The sequence below is a fragment of the Ischnura elegans genome, chromosome 2, assembly GCF_921293095.1.
Source record: "Ischnura elegans chromosome 2, ioIscEleg1.1, whole genome shotgun sequence".
In the NCBI taxonomy this organism is placed as follows: domain Eukaryota; kingdom Metazoa; phylum Arthropoda; class Insecta; order Odonata; family Coenagrionidae; genus Ischnura; species Ischnura elegans.
In genome coordinates, this window is record NC_060247.1 from 141,788,559 (window position 1) to 141,808,710 (window position 20,152).

A 20,152-nucleotide genomic window follows, 5' to 3' on the forward strand; every position below is an offset into this window, starting at 1 on the left:
CTTTCTATGTCATAAGCATATACCGTTTCTGATGCTTTATTTTGCTGCCATCTGGCTGCCTTGAAGTTACAAAATCTTTTTGTCCTGGACACATCCAACTGATTGAGTCTTGCAAATAGAAGTTCTGAATTATGTTTACAAAATGATCATGAGTTACCTTTTGGGTCTTAGGTGGAGAGGGTTCATCATATTGTAAGTTGAGATATTGCAAAACTCTCTTCACTTTACGCGGACTCTTAGGGAGACATTTTTTGATTCTGCTTACAGCTTTTCCTAGACTTTGCCTACTTTTGTATGGAGATGTTAAAATGGAAGAGGTTTGGGCTTCATAACTTGGTTGGGTTGTGGATATTCTATTTGAGTCTCCTGGTTTCTCTGATGCACTGTCTCTCAGTTTTTGTTTGAAGCGGCGTTGAGCTAAACTATTTTTTTCTCTCTGGTCTTTCATTTGCCTCTTATTGATCTGCTGCTTTATTCTGCTTTTCCTCTCCCTATCCTTTTTTTCATTTCTTCATGTAATCCTGCTTCTTTTCTTCTCTTTCTACTATCACGCTGTCTTTCTGCAGGTGTTTCAGCCATTTTTATGTATTACACTTATACCTGGAAAGAATTAAGTGGATAAGGTAAAGATTCTAAGGACAGTTTCTAAAGGTTAATTTCCATTTCTGTGATTCGATAAGGAAATTTAAACATTGATTCTTATTGAAAAGCCTACTCATGCACATTTACTATATACGTTGCCCATTTCAAGCTATATTTTCGCAAGGTAGAGATAAGGAGACTATATATTCTACCGCACTTAAAATATTTTTAACAGTTCACCTACAAAAAAAATATCCCTTTGCCTAACATAACCTAATGATAAAGTTAAATATATAACATGAAATATCAGCTTAGAGGTTGGAGATAAGGTAATTTATTCAACACAGCTATCTAAAAATAATGCTTATTAAAAACAGACATCACCTAATTTTAGGTAATTCTGTCACAGTAATTCCGTCACATCGCAGTAATTCCGTCACGCTGCCATATGGCCTAGAACAAGCATTTTTGAGAGAATCTAAAATTAAAACCTTAGAGAGTGTCAGAACCTACCTTTCCAGGAGGAAAATTATCCCTCTTTGATAATAAATAGTGATAGAATAAAAACAATTTCGAGTTTTTGTGACGGAATTACCATTTATGCACCTGCACATACATACATATTTTAAAGTCTTTATACATTGCATATTTAAGGTGATGTTTGTTTTAAAACGTTGCCAAAGCTATACAACATAAAACATAAAGCTCAATAAAAAACAGCTTATCTTCTTTGTTGATATATATTTCTCTTTAAACTATGATAAAGTAGTTCATTACCAATCCTAGGCTGCCATCTTGAATTCAACAATCAACAAATGAGTAACTAAGTTATTTGGACAAATTAAATACCGATTTCATAAAATTCAATCATTTAACCAAGAACCCTACTTAAGGACGGTAATGTCCTATCTGAAATACGTTTTCAATGGCTGCGCAAGTAATTCAAGTTCCTACTTTGGCCGCTGTGGCGCCGCCCACCGCATGCGAGACTGGTAGCAGACGTTACAATAGGGAAACAATGTTATTTTTCAATTTTGTTTAACCAAATTACGGCGAACAATGATGAGTTTTACCAATTTTTCTGATAGGATGAGTTAGATAATATTCATATCTCTATTTGATGGGATGGAATAAACCCAGATGTCTGTGATAGTACAGCGAAGTGAAATTATATTCGCACCGGTGCCATCCGTAAGAAACTGTTTTAACTGTCTGAAAAAGTCGAAAATCCACCAATGAACCTCAGGTGCACGATATAATCAAGGAAGGAAATCGATAAATGAATGTATATACAAGAAATTTGCAGCATGCAACTCTGTTCGCCATGATATCTTGACAGAATATTACGAGAAAGCTCAGGTGATAGTGCAGCCTACCGACACATTTGAAACATGGCGGATCTTTGTTTACAATTTTTCGGTACAAGCTGATGACTTTAAACCATTATCTCGGACGCTATACAGACATGGAAGCGCTCACATTTTAGGTATGTATAGTAAATGATTGATTTAACCTTCGAAATATAATATTTACGTTGTGGGAGCAGTGATTAACTTTACTAATTTCTAATTTTACACTCACATTACACTACGTCATATGAATACATTACGAATTTATATTTATTCCTTCACTTCACGATTGAAACAAATTGCTTCCATATCACTCATTAAAAAAGAGGTATACACGGTCCATAGGTATCCACGATTGAATAAGTAAATGGTTCTGAAATCAAAGTATACTTAAACAACTGCTCCGCTACGCAAGATCGATGCATTGTTATTGAAAAATTTTCATGCATTCAGTTCACTTTCTACGTAACTTCAATAATTGCTGTGACCGGCAGAATATAGAATTAAAACGACAATACCTTAAACTTTCTTACCGTCATTGTACTAAAAATACCTTAGCGGGCATTCTTTCACGTACACAGACAGCATCGCCCATTGAAAATACAACACTCTCACCCTCACTGATGCCGATATCGGTGCGCACGGATTTTGTATCAAGCAATACTATTTCTTTCACCATAGGTACTAACCGAACACTTAAAACGACTTTAAAAGATTTTCTTCATTTTAAGATCACCGAATACGTACCTTGCATTCCAACGGAATAAACGGGCAATAAACAGAATGGTTGCTCGAGACAAAAAGAAATTTAATGAATTACTCATCTTGAAACAGCATACATTGCACTAGAACAAGGCAAAGTCTTCATACTAGCAGCGATATATCACAATTTTACCCTGATCCAGTCTATTCAGTAATTCAGAGTCTTATCCTTGCAAAGGCAGTTGAAGTAACATACGAATAATATCAAAAGGCAAACATTTACACTTCAACAATCGTTTCTAAAAACACTGAAATTATAATCAGCAGAGAATTGTATCACACGAACTCACAATCACAACACTCGATCATTTTTTCTCTACGAATGACCTTTTAACCGTTCCACATGTGATTTTAAGCCACAGAAATGTTTTCTTACAACATAAAAACTTCTGCGGAAGTCGTAGATTCGTAGCGAACACTAAAGCAATCGATGTCAACAAGTCACGCTAAAAGATACACACCGACACAATAAAATCAATGCTGTCACTACTAATCACAAATAAAAATAATTATACGCCAAAATAATTAATTATGTGATATCTTCAGGGCGAAAGTGTAGGTCACACACTCAAAAACACATTTGCAACCACGGTAAGTGCTAAAGCGCAATCCTTCCTTGGAATAGCCTTCATCCATTTCTCAAGCTCGGACTCCATCTGAAAAAGTATCGTAATACCCTTTTAAATTTCGATATTTATTAAAATAATGAGAATAATGAGACTTAAGGCACAAAATTAGGAGCAAAATGACTTCAAATTTTCATGCAACCGCAATGGCGGACGACAATGACTCACGTGTACTTACTTTGTCTTTAAACAACCTCCTGCCCTGAAGTTTATTATTCACATTCGCAGATGAATTTCCGCAAAAGAATCCTGGCTACCAAAAATTACGTAAACCCATTTCTTCCTGAGTAATCTTCGATTTTAGAAGAGACGCTCACTTATCTCCCATAAGAGGTAATGGTAAAATGGCGGTGAGGGTGACTACACGCAATGGCCAGCGCTGCCATCGGCGGGATTAGGAACCATATTAACTTGCGACACGAATTTTGGACAAATGACGATCGGAGCGCACGAAGACAAACGGGGCTGCATTTAACTGTTGATATATCCAAATAAAATATTTCCCAACTAAATTTTTATTTGAGAGAAAAAGTTAACATTTTCATGGAAATGCCCATATACATCTATTAACAATTTAGATAAAATTTCTTTAACTTGTGTGTGACTCGATTATTTCTTTATTACGATAAAAGTAAATATAGCTCAAGATATCTTTTACACCCCGCCTCAAGTGTTGTATGTATCCGCTACTGATTCGAACCCACCCAGAACCACCGCAACATCAGGTTTTTGGCAGGGGGTGATCAATCACCAGCATGCAATTGGACTCCCACATGCACACCACACAGTCCAAAAAACGTCACGCATACTAACAAATCATACTACCATTTGCTGTTAGAAATAATAATAAAATTAAGAAACATGCATTAAAGTATACATAATTTAGTAGGCTACACTACAAGTCATTTAATCTATTTATGAGTTCTATCGCTGCCGTTATAATCTGTTATTGGTCGTGGAAAAAAAGACATTCTGAATCTGTCTGTTCTACAGCCTATCTCTCTTCATTAATTTATATGTTCTGATATAGAATGAACCTATTCAGCTGCGCCTTTCTACGACAGGGAGAGTGAGTGCAAATCTGAGTCTGAATCTGCGAGGATAAACAGTCGCCTCGGAGCCAGAAAGAAGAAAGCAATCCAACATGCGCGTGAACGTGAGTTTCCTCGCAGCGTTCCATCCGCTCGGGCTTATTATTCTCCTGGGGTCCTCTCTTTCTCTTCATTTTGATGGCCCCGCAGCACCCGCGTCCTTCCTTGGCGACGTCAAGTTAAAGGAAGCAGCATGCATTGAATGCCATCCGTCCAAGTTGCACCGACCCGGTCCCATCAATTAAATGGGAATCGTGCGTGTCCACATATGTAGGTACTATCGAAAACGATTGTACATCTAAAATCGGAATAGCGGTCAATTACTGCCATTCTTTGAAGTTGCAAGGAAAAGTTCGTGAAGGGCATCAAAACAATATTTCACTCACAAATCTTTTATAATCGTTCATATTTCACGCAGCATTCTCTAAAGCATTTTTTTGTACATCTATGAAGTTGTATGTGCGGGGGCGGATCCAGGATTTCAGGTAGGCACAAGCAAGGCCATATCCAGGATTTTGTTCTGGGGGGCACAAGGATACCTCGTAATACAAAACGAACGCAATGATATTGGGACCTTATAAAAAATCTTGCATAATTTTGAAGGGTCTGGGGGCGGAGGGGGGGGGGACCACGTGCCCCCATAGATCCGCATATGTGTATGTGTGATTGTGTCTATCTTTCATTTTCTCTTTTGAGCTCAATTCTTCCCTGGGTACGGGAACGATCCCCAGAGCCATCTCTTGGTGAACACATTGACTAAATCCGGGAGACACTGGCACTCCGCCAATGACACTGGTGATTTAACTATAATCTCGGTAGCGTGGTGGTCTGAGCATTAGTCCGGTAAGTGGAAGATCTGAGGTTCGAATCCCGATCGAGATGAAGTTCTTCCACGTGTTTACGGCCATCGTTCCCTCTCCACGCCACCAAAGTACCATTCTAATGTGAGATTTTAATGCATACTTGATGAAAGCGTGAGTAAATTGATAAACGCATATTTAAAATAATATTCTATGATTTTTCAGCTCATCATGAGCGATACTATGGTTCACTTCCACATGTTGACAAAAACCAGCATGTTACCATATGTTCAACTTTTTCATAATTTAATTGGTGCCTCGATAAAGAATAAAGGAATAGTTTAATGTAAATTAGTAATGTTATCTGTTCTTAATGGTAATAAAAAAACATTTATTAGTCTTGAAATTTTAGACACTTTGCAAACGCACTCGTTCACACGTGGCTGACTGATATCCCGGCGTTCGGGTGCTGCCTCTCAATCGTCTCATCGATGAATTGGTTCCATTTTTTATTCCATAGGTCGAATGCCTTGCTTTTTTCTTCTGCGGCTAGAGAACTGCACCTGTAAAAATAAAAAGTGATGAATTAACATCGCCATCCCTTTCAAAATTTTGAGGGCTTTCGAATGGAGTAGGCGATGTGGACGGATAGGATGTGCTGGACATGGTGGGTGAGGAAATAAAGCTTCTAGCAGAGGTACGGAGGAGACAGAATGTATGGGTGGAGGCAGTAGTACTTAGCGAGGAGGGGATGTTGAGAACAGTGTTTGAGGGTAGAATGTTGGGTGAACGAGGGATGGGAAGGGAGAGAATAGGATTTTTAGATGATAGAAGTTCATGATGTGATTGGAGACGGCTAGAGTGATTCTCAAATACTCCATGTAAACATGTCTTAAACGGTAGAATATTTCAATTGAAATTATTGAAAAGATAAGAAAAACTTTGCCGAAAATATTTCATTGGAGTTTTGATTGAAATTTACATTGAAAATATTCGCGTGGATATTCAAGGGGGTTTTTGGGATATTCAGTATCAAAGTCTGACGTAAATATCCATATTTATAATAAAAAACAGACCACTTTACGTAGCAATTGAATGCTGTATACCATCCATTTTCAAACACTTGTGTATAAATGCTAGATTTTCTAGCAAGGAGAGTTCTTGACGATAAGCTGTAGATAGATACGGTCAGTTTGTCACAACATTTCCCTCACTTGGTGTCATGTTGCTTCCTTTTTAATGGATTTTAAGCCCCATAAACATTGCTACTTATAATTAAGAGGGTTTCAAAATTTATTACATATAATTCGTTCTCAGAAGTGCCACTGATTTGAAAGGAATCACAAATGGCTGGGGTTGGGTGCCACTGTGCTGATATCACAAGGAATAATACGTTCGTTTAGGTACCTCAGTGCTCCATGCGGCTACCTCGAGATTATCCCTTATTAAGTGCTCACTTGATTGGCCCCAGCCTACCACACTAAATTATCTGCTTGAAAGTGTTGATCCGTCCGTAGACACTTTTATTAAACTTGTAGTGCACCGCAGTATGTGATCAGTGAGCCCACATCATCCATCTGAAAATAAGTATTACTTCTATGTTGTTTGACGTTTGCGGCTTTACTTTTTAGAGCCATGGCACAGAGTACATGGTATAGAACCATCGCTGCTATGGGGTTCTGGGCATGGGATGGGATTAAAAACGAAGGCGAAGTGACAAGTAATGTAAAACCCATTCTCAAGGCTACTGAATGAATATTTGAAGTGACCGTTGAATCTCAGCATTAGGAGGGGCCGGATTGGTCGAGTCCCGATTGTTGTCGCGGAGGACCGTGGACTTAGCTCATAATTCTTCAATCATAATTCTTTTTAGAATTCGATTCCAAGAACTTCTGATCGAATATCCGGTATCTCTGTTGCCATATTATTTTCCAGTCTTATCTCTATAGTCTCTTTAGTTAAACGATCCCAAAATTGATTTGATCGCCATAAAACTCTGGTGTCATCCCACCTTAAAACCGAAACGTCGGCGCTCTTCGAAAATCTTACCCGCGCGGAAACCCTAGAAAAGTTTAAATATTCTGTTTGCCGGGAAAGTGTAAAAGCATTTAACTTGTTCTTTGCTTCTAATGGAAAAAAATCCTTTAAAACGTACGAAGTGAATGTCCTTATCCATTTGTAGGGGTAAGCTCATGCTGTGACATGCTGCTTCTCCCGAGGACCCGGATTATCTCTGAGAGCCCGAGGAAGGGTTCGGAGGAAGGGTGGCGATGAAACAAAAATGCTTGGTTCCAATATATCTACCTGGCTGGATCTTGGCCCCATGAAACTAGCAACCACAAACCCCTTATCCATTCCACTTGAATGTTTATTATTTTCATCGTGTTTCATATCTTTCATTGCATTTTGCTCTTATTTTATTTATCAACTAACTGCTATTCTGCCGCTGTCAAACCACATTTAAAAAGTAAGATAGAGAATTAATAAATTAAATAAAGAGTAGGTGGATATTGTGTGGAACCGTGAAATGGGTAAGACAATGACTGAAAAATGTTTGTATGGGCCACGTTATTTCATTTCATTTCATAACGACTGATCGTGCCATTTTCAAGGAGAAAACGAATCCTTGAAAATGAAAATTTATGCGCCAACAATCTTTTTCTGTAATTTCGTTACCAGCCCTGGTAAAAATCGAACGCTTGCCTGAGCGTAGAGGTAGCGTCAACGAAGAGTTCCATACGTTCCGTGTGGCTTCATTGACTCCCGGTTCACTCTCCGAGATTCCTGAACCCCAAACACGCTTCCCTGGCGGGAGTGCACGGAGGGTACGTCTGAGCTCCGTTGACGCTCCCTCTGTCTCTTGCATTGTTGCTATGAAGTTTTGCTTAGATAAATAAACATTGATACGGTCCGGAACGACAAAAGAGAGAATATTGCGTTGAATTCAGTGAGTTATTTAACTCTTTTATTTTAATTAAGTTATTGCAACTCCCCTAAGAACCCTTAGGTATATATTAGAAGAATGTATTCTTAACAGTACATAGTTGCATTCATATCTTTCCTTGTTCAGTATAGCTTTCGATCTAATCTTTCCTTCGCCGAGATTCGCCGTATTCAATAAGCTCATGATTGGAGGTAGGTACACCTTGGCAATGGTATACTGCATTGAATCTGCATACAATAGCATGCAAACTGAAGAAGAGGACAGAAATTGGGCTATTTCCCTCTTAGATGCTGTCTTTGGGGAGGAAGATAAGGATATACCCAAGGAAAAAAGGATTGATCCATTCTCCTTGACCTTCTTGACAATTGCCAAAGGTATTTAAATATCCGTGAAATTAACCTCAACTTCAACGTATGATATTGTGGTCACTTGGTTCTCAATATTCTCCTATCATATGAAACTGCTAATGTAATACACATGATGAAATTCAAATTTCCAGCTATGTACAGAGAGAGACTGATTAAGATGGCCAAACATGCAGAGAATGATGTAGGTCTGGAGCAGAAGGTGAAGATTTGCCCAGTTATTTGTCCGATCGTTCACTTGACCTCAGCGGTTCAAGAGGTATAGCAATGACTTCAGCCATTATACAGTAGGACCTAGGATTTGGCAATGGGTCTAAGAAGAGGTAAATTGTTACTTCTTTTTCTGTCGCATAATGGGACTCCAGCCCAGTATCTTATTTCAATCTTCTAAATAGCTTGTTCTTTTCTAAATTAGCAGTGGAGATCCTAATAAAGGCAAGGAGCTCCATGTATTTATTGAAGAGGGAATAGATGTATTTGAAATATAACAGAAATTCCTGAAAATGCAGGTTGGATGGAACCGTATGTAAAGTTTGTTTCCATGTGAATTTAAATGTTGTAAATATAGCCTGGTGTATATAGAAAACATGCAATGTAATTTAATAATGTGTGTATAATGTAACGTTGCAATAAATATATTTATTGTTTTGATGGGCTTAATGGACATCTTTGAATTGGAAAGAATTTAACGCGCCTGTTGTATTGGCATATGCATTTAATTTAAGTCAAACGTAAAAAACTTACGGCCCAGATTTGCACCCAATTATTCATATTTTACTTCAATATTAAGAGAAAAACTCATGTAATCAGGTCAGTATTTTTCCATTGAATCTTGCCATCTGCAGATGTGATATTAGTATATTGATAGGTTAATTATTGCTCAATACAGGTAATGGCCGTTTTATTTGCATTATGTATTTGGAGTAGACATTTCATCGATTCCTTTTCCTTATTTACCCCAATACAGTTGTACAGTTATATTTGTGTTGTAGTGGGGCACCACCATTTCCTTTATTGGACTAATTTGTTAATATAATCATTGTCTTGAGTTTATGGAAGATTTGAACTGCAAAAACCTTGCTTTCACTGGAAATTCAGTTCTATTTTACAGTAATTTTCATTCGCTATGAGGCCAGAGTATTTTTAAAATATTTCATTAAAATAGAATAGAATTAAACTCATATTTGCCTTAAATGTATCTATTTCCTTAGTACCCTACCTGTAAGGGAAGATAGAGTAGTAAGAGATAAAAGGTAGATCATTAAGTGGCGTGCTAGTAATCTTCTTTATATTAATGCGACCAATATTTCATGTTAAAAACAAAATAATTCAACGTTTCAGTTTGACAGAAAAGTGTATATTGCTGATGAATGAACGATTTGCCTTTTTACTTCCTTATATTTGGATAGTATGCCTTCTCTTTAATAAATTATGTTTTTGTTTTGCTTTTATTCATTTTAGACACAATTAAACTTGAATATTTGTTTCATTGTGTTTCGATTTGTTTTTGATAAAGACTGCTTCATATTTGAGTGCATGACAAAACCTCCGATTACGCCCCCTGGGCTTCATTCACTCTTCAATTGTTCCCTCTACTCCCCTAGCACTCCCCACTCACTTCCCATTTACACTCGATTTACTTTCCTTCTACTCCCGCGCGGGAGTCAAACTAACGTTCCATTGACGTTCCGCTAATGCTCCATCTACGCTCCGCTAACGCTCCCCGCGTATGCTTCGCTTTCTCTTCGATGTTCCACTTTACGCTTCCTGACTCTTCCTCTGCTCTCCGTTGGCGCTTGAAGAACGCTTCGTTCACGCTCCGTTCGACTCTTCGTTGACGCTCCCATTACGCTATATTTTCGCCAGGAAGTGAGTACATCAACAGAGATTTCCGCGCGCATGCTATACTCACGTTATGGAGTTCACTGCGAGCATCTTGAGGAGTCGCAGGTCGGCGTCCGCGCTCGCCATTCCCATGAACGCCTCGTAGAAATCGTAGCTGAGCGCCGTGGCGTTCCAGAAGCAAGGGTCATCGCAGGAGATGACCACGGGGTAGTCATCGGCCATCAGCGCCGCCGCCGGATGATTGCGAAGGTCATCAACTAGACAGAGAACCTGAAGGAGGATTGTCATTGAACATAATTAACATTTTTGATAATGAGTTAACTTCAGACGGGTACTTGTTTAGTTTATATGGAACAGCTGCAGAGGGAAAGGCCATTTCATCAAGTCTGATACACAGTATCTCTAGTATAAAAGTAAAACTAACTGAGAATACTATAAACAAACATTTTTCCATGTGATGGGCCGATGTATAGACGCCTATAGGGTCTAAGAGAAAAGGCATGCCTTTCAATTTTTATTACAAATTTCCACTGCGTGAATGTAGTTTTGGAAGAATTGAAACTTCCTTGATTTCCCCAAGGTTGGTTTAGGCATGACATGGTATTCATAATTTTATAGTATCCTAACTGCTTGACTTTTTCCTTACTAACCATGTAATATGCAATGGAATATAATTCAAATTTAGAGCTCATTAATATCACAGTTGGAGAAACCACAAACGTGATTTTTTGTCTGTTTGTGAACGAGATTTGAAACACTAATTGGATTTTATCAAAACAGACGTTAAAACCTGAGCTTATCATCTTCGAATCTCAGCGGTGGCGTGGATTTTTCAGAGTCCACTCGATCCCCACTTGAGTGCTTTGCGGAGGGCACTTCAAGTACAGTCCACTCAAAACTTGGTGGCCCCCCGACTGCGCAGCGAGTGGAGGGGAAAGTAGGTGTGGAGGGGGAACTTCGTAGGGGAGACAAAGCCCTTCAGGCTGACTCAAGTATTATAGACGTATACATAGCATGGAGTCAAGTCCCGAGAAAAAAATGGGAATTTCAACCTTTTCACTTCCGCGTCTCGCCACCTCTTAGTTATAGCCTCGCCCACGAATATTACAAAAGGTTTTTAAAAGTCGCCACTCGTGTCACTGACGGACAAATTGATCCGAGTTTCACGGGAAAATAAGGCATAATTAGGGGTATTAATCGAAATTTATGCACATGATGATCAGATCTATCAAATTCATTACTTTTCAATGATCTTCCTCGCAATTAAAAACAGTCTAAAGAAAAATATGAGAAAATACTGGATCGCATTGGTTCTCATCACTGCACCGCGGATATTTTGAAAACTGATTGAAATGCGACCGAAATGACAACGGAAATGAGTCTTCTATGGGATGGAATTCGGCTTCCTCTATGCAGTTCCCTTGGTCTCGCCCATTCCCGAAACCGCACGACGACCGCTGAGGGGCCGCCCAAGTTTTAAGCAGACCGTACAGCACTGCGTCCGTGGGATGACACTTAAAGCCGTGCTCCCCAAAGCGTCTTTCGCATGGAGGACCGACACTGACTTTCTCTCCACCCTTCCTTCCTCACTCTATCCCTCATGGCGCTAATGTCTCAAGCTGTCGGTCATCTCCTCCAACCACCATACTTGAACCTACCGCAATCGAAATAATTTTCACCCATAATGCGGTAAAATGACCTCTATCAATATTTCTCCGAGTTCTCAGGAGTGCTGCGGGCAATGCCAACTCGGGAAATTCGTGTTTGTAGGTTCTAGGTGTACCTGGTTGGAGATGGGGTTGACTTCAATGGCGATGCCCCGTTCCTTCACCGTCTTCATGACGAGCGGGTGCTTCAGCAAGGCGTAGCCATGGCCGATTCGCGAAGTATTCAAAAGAACTGCGTCCACGAGGTTCTGGTCTGTCAGCCCTTGCCATTCTGCAGGGAAATTGCGAATCAGTATTAATCGCTATTTGGTGCGAAGGCTTCTTCGAATGAACAACCCATCCGGCACAGGTGAACTGTTTACCCTTAATTCATTCTAAATGTATGTCAATACATTGTAAACAGTCGAGTGGGGGTCGGGAGGGGGGTGGGAGGCTCGCACCCCCTTGCAGGGCCGCCCGCATTGCCGAACATTGCAGAAACGCAATTGCAACTTTTTAATGTCATAAGATGGCATTGCCTTGTATATGTCTATAACCAGTTTAGATAACAATTTCTCACTTTGCAAGTGACTTGATTACTATTTTTACTTCGATAAAAGTACAGGTAGCTCAAGATGTCGTTTGCGCCCCCATTGTGATTTTTCTGTATCCCCTGCTGTAAAAAATTTATATGGTTAGCAGTTTTATGCTTTTCAGAATGAATTAGCCAGCAGGCGTAGGTAAACAGGACGAAGTTAATTATTTGAAATGTACATATATACAAATACACATCGTCAACCGTTTACGCATTAATTTCTGTCTTTGAGAAAGCCGACGGCGTTAAGCAGTAGACGATTGCCAGGAGGGTGGTCTATTCCCCGAAACCCGTATTAAAGAACGTAAACGGGCGATATTACATCGTGACACGGAGAAGTCGGCCGTAGCTGAGCATGCTTACTCGGAAGACGGGCATCAAATTTAAACGACGAAACGTAGGTGCTAGCCCAATAAAAATTTTATCATGGACGACTAATTCGGGAGGCTATTGAAATTGAGAAATGACCCCAGAATTTCAAGGACAGGGCTGAGTTCTAATTGACAACCTTTTTTCCGATTATTCATTCATCGCCTGAAGATGCGACCTGCAATGCAGAGTCCTCTGGATTGACAATAATACACTACAATGGTAAGGTAGTAGTGTAGAGAACTGCCATCCAGAGGACTCTGCTGCAATGGACGCGAAATCTCCCTCGACAAAGCGCAACACGCAGCTGCTCCCGAAAGCCGTTGACAACTATTCCGCAAAACCCGTTTTCGCAGCTGTGTGGGTGACACCACTCGGCTCCCCTTTCTAATGGTCGTGGCCAGCAGTGAATTTTGTCATATGATTTCAGCGAATTTGAATGCCTCCTGCTATATTTTGGTATATTTTGTATAGGAGGGGGCGGTGTCCAGTAATAGACATAATAGGCGACGTGGAATGGTCTTCTCCACTGTTCCATGCTCCAATGAGAGCCGAATTTCCCACCCAATACGGCTCGAAATAAATTCCATTAATAAGTTGGCCACACTGATTTCCATGTGCCCACTCTCCCCTCCGCTTGGCCCTCCCACTTATTTCATCCCCTCCCCTATTCTGCGCATTCAGACGACATGAGTTTCCGCTGGGACTCCGCATACTCACTGGTCTCACCAGCGTGGAAGAAGAATTGCAGCGTGGGAGGGAGGCCTAGAATGCGGTCCACGAAGTCCGTGAGCGGCCGGCCCTTGTCCTCCTGGCCAACGAGGTCGAAGCCCGCCAAAAACTCCGGGTACTTGGCATGCAGGTCCAGTACCTGTCGTGGAAAACAAACACCGTATCATTGATTACGTTTGCCAACCAAAAATCTGCATCTTACTGCACTCAAACCGATCTAAAAGAGATGGAGAGCTGACTCGGTGCTGCCTCGTTCACATTACGATTGTCCGAGCGATCGTCCTAACGATAGTTGGCCGAACTAGCAGTGTGAATGCATATCCTGACAGTAGTTACCCTAGTTCCGATCGTTGCCACTTAACGATGGCTAGGCGCTGGGAGACCGGAAACGGAAGCGACAAGATAAAGACGAAAAGTTCGTGAAGCTCTCTTCACTCTATTTTTTCATGGATTTGTCCAAGGAAGGAAGAATATGAGCGGAAGAAAAAATATTCGGAACATACACGTTGAGCACAGTAATATCGCGACTCTGCATACCTCAACAGATTTGCTAACGAACAATTTCTCGTTCACTTTAGATGCCAGCACTAGAGGACAGCACAGGTGTTAACTAGCGTCGTGTGAATGCACGATAGTTCCAACGATTGCTGTGAATGAGGCATCCGTTTCCCTCAACAGCATGGATTTAACATATCGATATTCACGTATCGGATTTCATATATCGATCTTCACGAATCGAATCGTGTGGAGCTGGGGTAGTTGGCGGTTACCTCAACTGTAATTTTGTTGTCGATTCGCACGCATAAGCAAACCAAACATTTCATTAAATCAGCTATATGTTTCGTTCGCACAATGCTAAAAGTTAAGATCATCGTTGATTATTTTCAGGCATTATGAAATGGAACAGTACGTAAACATAGAGTGTCTTAGTGCTCCAGGGTGAGTGCTTTGGTCTCCTCAGTATATGTATCGCGGATAGTCATTCATTTTTCTTATTTACGGCGCGTCATTCCTTCAAGTGAAATTAATCTGTCATAATGTATTTATTTTAATTATTTATTCGCATTCTTCCATTGGGTGACAGATACGAGGATCGCAATGCGCAATTTCGCTGGATCACATCGATGTGCACGCAACTCACGCGTCGTGTCGGTCCGAAATATCATGCTCCAGGTCAGGGGTCTCAAAATACGGCCCGCGGGCCGGATCCGGTCCGCAGAGGGCTTTCATCCGGCCCGCGGACACGTTTCAAGTAGCGCGCGATTCTCGCTCGTTTACTTCTGTGATACGCCGCTAGGAGCATTGCAGCGCTGTACTGCACGTCAAAGTCGCCTTCAACTGTTCGTAAATAAGAAATACGCCACCGGATTCTTCAGTAGACGCAGGGGTGCCGACTTACAAAAAATATTGAGGGGGGCCAAACCGGGGATCTTGCACGGGTAAATTTTATAAGTAATGAGTTTTAAGTTTTTAAGCATTTTAGAAGAGTCATATGATTAACATTAGAACCCTGATAACTCGAATCTCGATATGCGGACACTCCGAGGAAAATCGAAGGGCCTGGCACATTTTTTCATTACACCCATAACGAATTTTGAGGGGGGCCGAGCCCCCTAAGGCCCCATGGAGTCGGCGCCGCTGAGTAGACGTTGGGGTTGGCACGTTGGTATCGAATACTTCAGTCATCGGCAAATTTGCTATCCGGCCCGCGGGGCGATTCGGAACTTGGAATGTGGCCCTCATGGCCTAGTAAATTGGAGACCCCTGCTCTAGCCGGTTCGCGCGCTTGTTAACGACGTAAAACGACAACACGTTATGAGGCCGACTTAAGGACTCAGTTTTGTGATATTCTGTACTGAGCAGTCGCCATGGAGCCTTCCGATTGAAACGGAGCGGAAAGAGGAAAACAAGTGAGACTCATATTACGCACAGCCGTATTCGGTACGCTCTCTCCGAGTAATCATGGCGTCCCCGATCACTGAGCAGAGTGCGGATGCACTCATTGATACTTCCAAATGATCTATTTCTAAGAATGTGAGCCCTGGAAACTGAACCGTTAATCGCGCGCCGTGCCGTCCTTTTCGCTCATCCAATTTTCCAAAAATGCAAGTATTTGGTTAAATCTGTTTCGCAGTCCGAATTTGATCTTAAATTCGGAGATAGAGAATAACCCCATTGGTCGGATCGCCTAGTTTACCAACCGGACTGAGTCGACCAGACCAATCTTAGGTGAACTGGTTAACACAGGGATGGAAGACCATTTCAGCACAGGTGATGAAAATACGGTTGCCTTCACCTACCGTTTGTATCTCCTGGTCCACAGTGCCATTATCGACCTGTCTGATTGGTCCGTATATGAACTTGGCGCCGAAAAAATGTTCCTGGTTGCCGCTCATGAACTCCTCTGTTGCCGTCTTGTAAATCTTCAAGACTTCAGACCCTTCCCACGTGTTTCCGTTCAGATCGTAGAGCTGGAACGGAGCCGAACCGAAGGATTGAAAAACTTGAAGACACTTTATTAAACTATCTGATTTATTAGGGGATTATTTTATCCAATGTATGACATTCATTTCCAATGACGATTTTATAATGTTCCTTATTCTTTGTTCTTGTTTCTCATAGTAGGTGCATAGTTTACTTTACCGCGAGCGGTGAAATCTAAGATCTCTCTTAAATTATGAATCAATATAAATGCCTACATATTTGTTATTATTATTAGTAATTATTTTTTAACAAAAAATCCATTGCACTGTTGTAATTAAATATTTTTAAGCATGAAAAAGGACCATTAATATATTATGATTTATATGCTCGTAGAAATTTTATAGCTAAATGTACATCAAATTATGATAATAATACATTTGATCCAAGGCAAGTTATTTTCTTTTTTCGTTATGTGTATCATGAATAGGGCGTGGAAAAAAAGTATTTTGCATTTTTGTGAAAGGGTGACTTTCGGAGTTTTAAAAGAAATTCTTCGCCCGATTTGTGATATAGAACGTATTTTATTGAAAAATTTTGGGACTATTTTCTTGTTCCGAGACTTTTTTCGGAAAAAATTGATTTTTTAATGAGACTAATGCCAAAATCACGTGACACCAACATGTAGCCATTACGATCACTTCTGCACCAAAGTATGTTTACAAATCAGTACCTTTTGACTCGGATAGGTACTCCATTGGGTAGCGAAAATTCGGAAAAAAATTATGCTCGCATAATGTGTAGATTAGTCAACAAAAACTCGATATCGTCGTGATAAATAATGTCGTGAAACATTAATGAATATCGGAAAGATAATTGATTTAATGAATTTTTAAATCTCAATGAGGATAAAATTCATTAGTTCAGTTGTTATCTACGTGTGGAGGCATTGTGTATTTATGATCGAAGAAGTAGACTTTGCTATTTCCACAGATTATTTCTGACTCCGATTAGGTGTACGTGTTTCACCGCACTGTGTTTGGATCATACGCAATGCGGGATTACACATGGTCGAGGGGGAGATGGGTTGGATAGAGACTGTAACTGCTAGGGGTGCAAAATCGAGAGTAGGTACAACAACTCATGTGAGGAGTGGGAGGAGGGAGGGGTGGGGAGTGGGAGGGAAGGAGGAGGAGTTATTCTAAGGGAGGGGGGGGGGGTAGGCACAATTATTAACTCGATTTAAATTTTGTAACGACACAAACAAAATTTTAGAAAAGTTCCAAAGGTGTATAAATATTAAACAGTACACGACATGCTTACGTAAAATAATAACTGTAGGCATGAAAGTCTGCTAAAAAATACAAATAAAACAATTGGTCGGTGGTTCAAATTCGAGCACGCTATTCATCCAGCTGTGGCATTTGCGCTGCATCACGGGATTCAACGGACTCGTGCTTTCTTTTAAATAAGCTACAATTTTTCTGTTACGCATGTGTTCAGTGTATTCGCTGATTTGTAAACGCCCTCTTCCCAACCACTCACCCGTGCTCCTCACATGAGTTGTTGTGCCACCAATTCCGCGAAAATACTCGTTTAAACGTAAACCGTCTTTTTCCAACCCACCCTACCTCAATCTATAAATCACCCTCGACCATGTGTACCCCTCCAATGTAGTGGGGCAGCGCAGACGACCATGCCATAGCGCGGTGAAACGCATGGTCTGAAATAAATCTAGAGAAATTAGAAAGTTTACTTATCTGATCATCAAACACAATTGACAATAAAAGCATTGGCTCCTTCATTATCCATTCGAGTCGATACCAAATATAACAGAAATAATGTACTCTTTGTTTACCTTGGGTAGTGTCCCTCTCAGTTCAAGATAGATGATGTTATCATCCCTCAATTCTTCCAGTATCCTCTTGTAGTATTCCACAAAAACTGGTTTGTAAGTCAACAAACCGTTTATTCTTCCGAAGACGTTGTTGAAATAGTCCCACACTACATCTACGCTGGTATATTTTTCTGGAAAAGAGCGATACAAGATCAATTTTCGTATGCTATGGTTAACTTTACCCTCCATGTAAAAATGAAGATACGTAAACGAAATTATCGTGAAGATCTTGATTAGGGTAGCTGAATGGCAGCAGACAGCCATTTACAACATTCTTCACTATAGTTTCATGTAAATATTATATCTTATTTGGCATACCTAAACTGAGAATGGAATATTTACCTTCATGAAGACATTAAATCTTAACTGGCATTCACTACCTTGGAATGGAAAATTAGGCAAAAATGCATGATGTTGGAGTCAGGGATAACCTTTCAGGTACACCTAAGAGCTTCATGTGAACAGGACAGGTTGTATATTCGTGTCTTTAGGGCGAATTACTGTCAAATATCCGTTAAGTACAATTTCTACTCATAGTATCGAAAATACTCAATAAATAACCAAACACACTCGTAGTTTAAATCATTTTAATAAACCCAAAGCATGAGAAATGATTATAATCCAATCGATAGTCATAGGATCCAAACTTCTAGCAATTTACGAAAATTTTGAGTAGAATACTTGATACCTAGCATTCAACATATATTGAGATATCCTATTTGTGATGGTATGGATCAGATTAGGGATATACTGCAGAACCGCTAGATTTAAGAAAGCCATTTTCATATCGCAAATAGGTAATATCATAGAGTAAGTATGTACTTACTCTATGATATTACCTATTTGCGATATGGTCCCTAACTACACGCAGAAAAAATGGCTTTCTTAAATCTAGCGGTTCTGCAGTATATCCCTAATCTGATCCATACCATCACAAATAGGATATCTCAATGTATGTTGAATGCTAGGTATCAAGTATTCTACTCGAAATTTTCGTAAATTGCTAGAAGTTTGGATCCTATGACTATCGATTGGATTACAATCATTTCTCTTACATACATACTTTATATATACGTACATACTTACTCTATGATATTACCTATTTGCGATAGCATTAATTAGGTGTCTATTAGGGTGGTCCTTATTTTTTAAGTTTTCGAATTTCTTTTTGGACAACCCCCATATTTATTCCATTTGGTGAGAAAATAAATCGTGAAAATTATTTTTGCTATCGGATGCCATGAAAACGTGTCGCATCGCACTTTAATTTTTGAAATTTTGCTTCTTTTGGGTGTTTTTCGGACATAACTGAAGATTATGTCGCCCTCGGATTATTCTATCACTTTTATGTTTTTTCTCACGACTCGGCAGACATTTTTTGTGTATAACCTCAAATATCTTCATTCTCTGGTGTCCTTTGGTTCGCGGGATATCGCACCAAGAGTTAGCGAGCACCACCCCAGGCAGACACTTTGGGCGCCACGCGGGTTGCATACTCTCAGCATTTGTTGCTCATTTTCACCTATCGTAAAATCACAAAATTCTTTAGATTTTAGACTTCGTCTCCAACTTAACATTTTATCAATATAACCTTGATATAATTCTATATTTATCACTGTTTATTGCCAAAACAGGCCAGTGGTTGAGCTTAGAGATTTATTCTCCATAGTTGCTTCTATCTAAATTCAGCCTGAATCTTTAACTTCCGGGCTCGGGTGGCGATGATTAATGATATTCGATTTTGAGAAATTTTGGATCGGAGCCCCTGATGTGAGTTGGAAAATTTCCCGCATAGGACATTTTGATCCTGAAAAAAGTCATTTTTCGGCCCAGCCTAGGCTACGAGGGCCTGCGAAGGGCTGTTGCTATTTTTCCTATAATTGGATAGAAATAAAATCCTTAAAGTTTTCCTTCTTTACGAGTATTAAATTTAATGTAAATGAAATATCCAGTCGACGGTAACAACATGGAAAGAAACTATAACGTCGTAGTTAGCCACTCGTAACCTTCTCGTGATCTTCGAGTTTGCCGTTGCAATCTTGGTCCCCTGATCAGAAATTGATGTCCGCTGATACATATGCAGTGAAAGCTGTTTCGAGGGACCACCCAGAGTGAGGGACCACTGAAA

The 20,152-nt window shown here is 40.0% G+C and overlaps 1 protein-coding gene and 1 long non-coding RNA gene across 2 annotated transcripts in view; one reads left to right on the top strand and one right to left on the bottom strand.

The window, feature by feature from the left end:
- Window positions 1-5,575: 5,575 nt before the first annotated feature.
- LOC124154719 (adenosine deaminase 2-like) overlaps window positions 5,576-20,152 on the bottom strand; it is a 48,567-nt gene continuing 33,990 nt past the window's right edge. The window contains exons 3-8 of the mRNA XM_046528604.1: window positions 17,986-18,155; window positions 16,007-16,177; window positions 13,695-13,845; window positions 12,148-12,302; window positions 10,432-10,634; window positions 5,576-5,773 (exon numbers count right to left, since the gene is read on the bottom strand). Of these exons, the coding sequence (XP_046384560.1) occupies window positions 5,644-5,773; window positions 10,432-10,634; window positions 12,148-12,302; window positions 13,695-13,845; window positions 16,007-16,177; window positions 17,986-18,155 (980 nt within the window). The 3' untranslated portion in view covers window positions 5,576-5,643. The remainder of the gene's footprint in view (window positions 5,774-10,431; window positions 10,635-12,147; window positions 12,303-13,694; window positions 13,846-16,006; window positions 16,178-17,985; window positions 18,156-20,152) is intronic.
- LOC124154720 lies at window positions 8,386-9,161 on the top strand. The gene is made up of 3 exons (XR_006863996.1): window positions 8,386-8,528; window positions 8,654-8,842; window positions 8,935-9,161. It is a non-coding gene; the product is annotated as an uncharacterized LOC124154720 (long non-coding RNA).